Genomic DNA, 7,357 nt, shown 5'->3' with positions numbered 1-7,357 from the left:
AGAGTCCTAGTGTGTGTTCTTCTCCAGACATGTCCTCAAGGCCTGTGACTCACAGGCTTCCCATGAGCTCTCAGGACCTGTTCCAGAAGCTCAAGCCCCACACCAACCAAGGGGCTGATGTTTTGCTTGGATACACTTTCACATCTCTCTCTGGCTCAATGAACATCCCTCTGCCCCCACTACAGAAAACCCAATAAAGCTCTTGATCAGATTCACGCTGTACCCAGTGTTTTGGATGCCTGGATCTACCACCTACTACTTCCCAAGAAGCATGAGACTTCTGCTCCTGGCTCTTCCTGCCCTTGCTCTTCTACCCCAAGTGATCCCAGGTAACAGAACCCAGGGAAGCTACCAAAGTGAAAATCTAATGGTCCCTGACCTGTGGGGTCCAGTGTATGACTGTTCTCCTAACACAGCTAGCACCACATTTTCCTCATGGACACTATCTCTGGCAAGGGTGGGATGAAGTTAGGTCAGGCAATCCTCAGGACAGCCTACACAGCCAGTTCCCTTAGAGCATGTTTCCATCTAAGGAAGAAGGTTAGACCTTCATCCATGTCCTTCTCTTTCTGGCCTGTGTAACTCTAGAAAACGCCTCCCAAAGTCCACAGCCCTATGGTATCTTGGTATTTTTTTCCATTATAATAGCCATCTTTATTTGTAAAATTTCAGATATAAAACATAATCTTTCAGTCTTTCCAGGTTGGTATCTTAGTCTTTTAAAAGTCTTGCTATCACTTTTGAGGAGATCCTTTGTCTTCTCCTGTTCTGGAATTTGAACAAAATGTCTGCTGAGTTGTCACATGGATGACAGATCTGGCTTTCTTCTCCCCTGTGCCCTGAAAGTCCAGAGCATGATCACTACTGCTTTTAAAAGATTACCCAAAGGCACGGCCGGAACCCAAATCCTATTGCTCCAGAAAACCCACATCCTCTATTCTTGCACAGATCTCTCAAGGCACATTTCAGAACAGAGTTAACTCATGAAAATGACCCACATGAAAAACTAAATACACTATCCCCGTGATTACACAATATTCTTGTTTCATTTAATATTTTGTGGCCACCTAGAGCTCTGCCTCATTCTTTACAAATTTAAAAAATTCTATTATAATAAAAACTACGGTGAGGCATAGTGGCCCAGCACTTGGTAGGCAGAGGCAGAGGCAGGTGATTGCTGTGAGTTCCAGATCAGCCTGGTCTATAGCATAATTAGTTCCAGTATAACCAAAGCTACATAATGAAACCTATATCTAAAACAAAAAAAACAAAACAACGAAACAAAATCAAAGCAAACAAATAAAAAAAAAACCCCAAACCAAAAAACTATGAATTTATACAAAGGCATTTAGAACATCCCCTAACCACCAATGAACAGGGGTGTATGAATAAACTTACCTATATGGGCAAAGATTTACCTAGGATAGGTCCTGAAAGGGAAATGGTCGTGTTAAAGGTAAGTTGACTTTTTTTTTTCTTCACTTCACTAATTCCTCCTTTATACACCTGTCAGGATACCACCAGCAGGAGTCACTGGCTTTCAGAGCCTTGAGTGGCTCTCAGTTGAGTGGCAGACAGAATCAGAGACAATTCTTCGGGCTCTTTAGGAGAACCAGTTGTGTCTGCTCTGCATTCTGATAGGGATAATGTGGCTAGAAAAGAGAGGCGTGAAAGATTCTGAGAAAGCAGTTCACAGGCCCCAGAAACTCAGGGCACGCAGTAAGAGAAGGAACTTTGTTTGACACACCTTGGAGTGCCTCTGCCAGGCTCTTGAAGGTGAGAGTTGGGACAAGGAAGGAGGTATAAAGTGTTCATTGTCCTGGACACCCTCATCCTAGTGACAGGATGACCTTCACAGCCTTTCAAGGGCAGGGTGCGAGGGTTCGCCATCACCACAATCCCTACCACACTTGGTGTCCTTTCTACCCCTCTGGTGGATAAAAGTGTCTCACGCTGTTATTTCAACCCACATGTATTCCCCAGTGATCAACACAAGCAAATGACTTCCCCTCAGGACCTTCAGCTCCCCTTGTGACCTCAGCCTCTTACTCTCCACCTAACCGATTTTACCGTCACCATAGTGACCTTGCTGGCTTTTGGAAAACTTCAAGGTCAGCCTGCCTCTGGCCCTTTGTGTTTGCCTTTCTTCTGCCTGACATACATCCTACCCCTACAATTGGCTTGCCTTCTCTCCACAATGTGTGTCTACAGCTAATTATTAGACACCAAGTATTTTTAACATTCTTCTCCTATTATCATATTTAAGGTCCAAAAATCTGAACTACCCATGAGAAGGGCAAGTTTAATCTGTTTTGTTTTTAATAGTTGCCATCTTTTGCGTCTTGAACAGTGCCTGGTACATAGTCGGCACTCAGCAAACAATTGTTCAGTGTTTCAATAGATGCAGAAAGTCAATAAAAGCAATTTCTCCCTCTATTAGCAGGCTGGTTTTTTTACGTATTTGTGATTATTATACCCTAGTCGGCTCTAGCCACTGGATGTACGGTCTGCAACCTGTCACCTCCCAGTATATTAACTTTGTACAGGGTAAGTCCTCTACAAGAGAGAAAAATACTTAATTCTGGTCTTACAAGTTCAATCATGCCATGTCTCATGCACAGTGCCTGGTATTTTGCTAAAGGCAGCTCCTGATTCTTACATCCAAAAGGATTCGATGACATTATTTTCTAACATTTTAATTTTTTTCCACACTTCGACCTTTAAGCTACCAGATGTGATGGTCAATCTATTTTATTTTCCTTAAAGACTAAGCTAGCTCTCCCAGCACGGCACGTGAAACAGTTTACACTTCCTCCCTTCATCTGGGACTCCTTACTGCGTGCATCTGAGTGTGCTACTCCATGGGCTTGGGCTGATACTCTTTTGACAATACCGTATTTCAAAATACCGTGGCTTTACAGGGAGTTTCGGTCAAGAGGAGCAAATTTTTGTTTTACTTTAAAGAAAAAAAATATAATTTTGGCCACCACTGGTCATTGTTTCTTATTATAAGTTTGAGGTGAAATACTTGAGCTTCCCAAAATTCTCACTGGAATTTGAACAGAATTACACTAAATGTGTGAATACATTGGGGAATAATGAGTCCTTATAACAATTATGTCATCCCTAGGGAGAGAGAACACATCTTTATGGTTAGACTTTTAACATACAGAGAAGTGTGTGCAGTCTTAATTAAAAAGAAAATGCCTTAGAGCCAGGGCTTGGTGGCGCACACCTTTAATCCCAGCACTCAGGAGGCAGAGGCAGGAGGATCTCTGTGAGTTTGAAGCCAGCCTGGTCTACACAATGAGTTCCAAGCCAGCCAAGGCTAAATATTGAAACCATGTCTTCCACAACCACCACCAAAAAGTAAATAAATAAATAAAGATAAAAAATGATTCCTCATAGCTGTGAAGAGCATTTGCTGCTACTGTTTATGCGGAGCAATACTGTTAATTCTTCTAAATAGTTTTGTCTGATTTAATTGTTATTAATTACAATTGTTTATTTGTTTTTTAAATATTACAATCATGTGTAATGATTTTATCTCTACTTCCAATTCTTACACTTTTTTCCCCTTTCCTCTTAATAGTAACACATTTCACTACTATTATTTGGACAATAGTGATAATAGAGTATGCTTTGTTTTCCTATATTCAACAGAAATTAAAGTTTCTCCATCAGATAATATTAGCTCTAGGATTTAATATACAGATTTCACTAAATGAAGGAAAATCCAGCTGGTTGTGGTGCACTCCTTTAATCCCAGCACTCGAGAGGCAGAGGCAAGTGGCATCTCTGTGAGTTCCAGGCCAGCCTGGTCTGCTTAGCAAGTTCTAGGCCAGCCAAAGCTACATAGTGAGAACCTATCTCAAAAGAATAAAAATTTATGATAAAAATCTATCCTGTCATTCTGTATCCAGATAATTGTATGACCTACCTCCTTAAGTCTACAAAAGATAAAAATTTAAGAAAAATCTACCTTCTCATTCTGTATTCAGATAATTATGTGACCTTAATTCTACAAAAGTAGTTTCTTTAGTAGATTTTCTAATATAAACTCTATTTGCATCCAGGTTGAATCCTACTTGATGGTGCTATATAAATGTATTGTTGATATACATTTAAAAAATTTTAAATCTGTATTGATAAAGAAAATAGATCTACAACTTCCTCATTTTAGAACAAAGACATCACAAGCCTCATAAAATAAACCATGTAGCTTTCTTTTTATTTGTGGGTTTGTTTTCTAGTTTCTGGAGCATTTTACACAAAATAGCATTTAAGTTTTCTGCGAGGATTTTTAACCTTAATTTTATTGCATTTGGCCAGAAATCCTAACTGGGGTGCTGCATCCATGGAACTTTTCCATGTTTGTTTGCAATGTCCTAAGATAGGTGTGGTCTACAATTAGAAATGTTGACACCCTCTAGATTTTTGTTAGAAAAAGAGCTGTGTGCTCTGCCACACCTGCTGGGCCAGAACCCACATTTCAGCAGCAATTCTGTGGGCTCCGCAGGAGCGCTTTGGAGTTCTAGAGCCCGGGGCCCCAGTTAGCAGTCTCCTCACCTGAAGCCCTGCACTAGTCCCAGCTTCCAACGAACGTTCAGTTTGTCAGTCAGGGTGTAGATGCACAATGATTCACTCCATTATTAGTCTCTAAAAACACAAATGTGTTTGATATGTGTGCATGAATGTGGCTTTAAAGTAAAATGTGTTTGAAGAAATTAGGCTAATGCAAATAACTCAATTGCAGTCATGAGGTGAATTTTTATATAATAGTTTATATGTATTTATTTACTTATTTTTATGGGGGGGAGCACTTGTGTGTGTGCCGCGGTGTGTTCATGGAGGTCAAAGGAAAAAAAAAAAAAACCTGTGGGAGTCGGTCAGTCCTCTCCCTCCATTGATAGGGCTGAGGGCCAAACAGGTCCATCAAGCTTAGAGGCAAGTGCTGGGCGTCATCTCACCAGCCCCAGGTGAGTTTCTTGATATGGGTAGCTTGACACAGGTCTGGGGAGCTTTGTAGTGGGGAGCACTGCTGTTCCCAATGCCTTATAAGTAAGTTTCCTTTCATTGATGAGTGATCGATCACACTCTGAGATAAGCAACCCGACACTACCAAGCTCCGGCGAGGAGCCTGGCTGCTGCAGTCCTCCGGCCCAGTGCTATTTGTGGAATGCCAGATCTATATAGCCACGAAGCAGCAATAACTTAAAATCACTGGTCTCTCCTTTGGTTATTTAGCCTACAGTGGTGAGAAAATATGCTTGAACAGATCGGGGAACTGCAGGAAAAACTGCAAAGATGGAGAAATGATGCGGGACACATGTAAAAATCACCGAGTCTGCTGCGTTCCCGTCAGCAGGGGCGACACGCGAATGGCCTCGGTCAGGGTCAGTTGGACCACGGAGGAAACCATGAAAATGGAGTACGATCTAAACTCAGAATTCACAAATGTACTTAGCACAGTGGTGGATCCAGAATACAAAGATGTAAGAGATGAGAGAACAGCCCTGAGAGGTGGCTGGAGAGCAAGTGACATCTGAGAAGTCATTAGCTCTCAGACTCCAGATGTCACTCGCTCATGTCCTGAGTGACAGACTATGCTGTGTATATAAGGCACTGAAACACCCATGAGCCCCACTCACTTCCCATGATTGTATAATTCTAGATAAAGAACCACTGTGTAAAGCATCCAAATGTTTCCAGTGGTGAAGTCTTTGACGCTCCTGAAATGTCCAGGGACAGTTCTGGATGACTGAATTTCCCGTGTTTCTTATTTGCTGGTGATCTCTCTGCAAGCTGAGGCACTTGAGGAAGAATTAATTTCCACACTGGGATTTCCTTCTGTCTTCTGTCTTCCTGACAAGAGTTTGTGGAATAGCTCTTGGGTGTTAGTTTCCCTTCAGATGAAAGCAACATCATCAACAAAATCAAAATCCTAAATCTTTGCACTTATGACATTAGCTGCTAGGATGTCAACGCCTGCTTCAGGGGTTGGAGAGATGAAACTCAAGTGCTCTTAATCCCTCCAGCCCCTAACTAAGGCCTTTCCCAAGACTATATTCACTGAGAAGATCAGACCTATCTAGTCTTCCTGACTCCAGACATAAATCTGGAGCAGACACTTTCTCCAGATCATCGGCTCTGTCGTATGAGGGGACAAGGGGTAGCATGGAAGGGAAGAGGAAAAACTCAGAGGCTAGAGCTATCATGCAAGGGACTTTCCCTAAATACCGGTGTGCCACACGGAGCAGACACAGGGCCAGCAACCAGAGCAAAGTGTTGCACTTATGTAGCTCGGAGGAATTGTGTTGGTTACAGATGTGGGTTTGATGATTGTGTGTGTGTGTGTGTGTGTGTGTGTGTGTGTGTGTGTGTGTGTGTGTGTGTGAACTGGTGAACTCAGAGCCCATATTGCAAAGCATAATGCCACCAGGGACTACTTGCTTTCAGAGGTGAGTTCACTCAAGAAACGTCCCACTGAGCAAAGAGAAACTTGAAAATGTTCCAGGGTATTTACTTGTCTTCATGGCTGTAGAAGTCTTAGCCTTTTCTGAGGAAAGCAGAGAGGTTTTAATTCTCCGAAGAGAGAAGTAACCCTGGAGGACTACAAGGGTCAGCTAACGGAAAATGAAACTCCCTGGATAACGGGGGGGGGGGGGGGGGGGGGGGGGGGGGGGGACAACAACAACAAAACCAGCTCTAAACTCAGGAGGAAAACAAAGGTAAAGGGACATCACAGAGAGTGGGCAAGCTAAGCATTCCACGGAAGGCAGCAATGGCGGAAGGCCTACCTGGAGGCACACTTCTGAAACTTCCAAAGAGGCAGTCTAATAGAGGTTGGACCATAGCCAGCTCCCGAGAACAAGCTGTACCAAAGCTGACTGTACGGCACTGGGCACAGTCAGAGAAGCCGAGAAAGACACGGCCTTGGGTAGCTTCTCTCCTCTTGACAGTAATTAGAATTCGAGAAAGAGAAACAAGGTATTAGTGGGAAGTAAGACATAAAAAGTAAATATTATGGCTAGTGAGGTGACTTGACGGGTAAAGGGACTTTCCCTGCAAGCCTGATGACCTGAGTTCAACTCCTGGAGCATAAAGCTGGAAGGAAATGATACAGAGTTGTCCTCCACTCTCTACATAAGCATGACAGGACTCTCTTACAAGGACACACATCTTATACACACACAATAAGAACAAATTATTTAGAAACACAGTTTTTTTAAAGCCCTAATGTGACAACCCACAGAGGTCTATTATTAATTTATTAAGGCTGACAATGGAGATGTAGACTCGCTGATACAGAACAAGGAAGACATTGCTGCTTATCCTGCTGGTGCGGAACGGGGAA

The 7,357-nt window shown here is 42.6% G+C and overlaps 1 protein-coding gene across 1 annotated transcript; it reads left to right on the top strand.

Moving 5' to 3' along the window:
- Positions 1-259: 259 nt before the first annotated feature.
- Defb118 (defensin beta 118) lies at positions 260-5,549 on the top strand. Its single transcript, XM_036184354.1, has 2 exons — positions 260-329; positions 5,248-5,549. The coding sequence occupies exons 1-2, from the start codon at positions 272-274 to the stop codon at positions 5,547-5,549; spliced, it is 360 nt and encodes a 119-aa protein (XP_036040247.1). The 5' UTR covers positions 260-271.
- Positions 5,550-7,357: the final 1,808 nt, after the last annotated feature.

Source organism: Onychomys torridus, chromosome 4 (genome assembly GCF_903995425.1).
Source record: "Onychomys torridus chromosome 4, mOncTor1.1, whole genome shotgun sequence".
NCBI classification, from domain to species: domain Eukaryota; kingdom Metazoa; phylum Chordata; class Mammalia; order Rodentia; family Cricetidae; genus Onychomys; species Onychomys torridus.
This window is presented reverse-complemented; position numbering and strand designations above follow the sequence as displayed.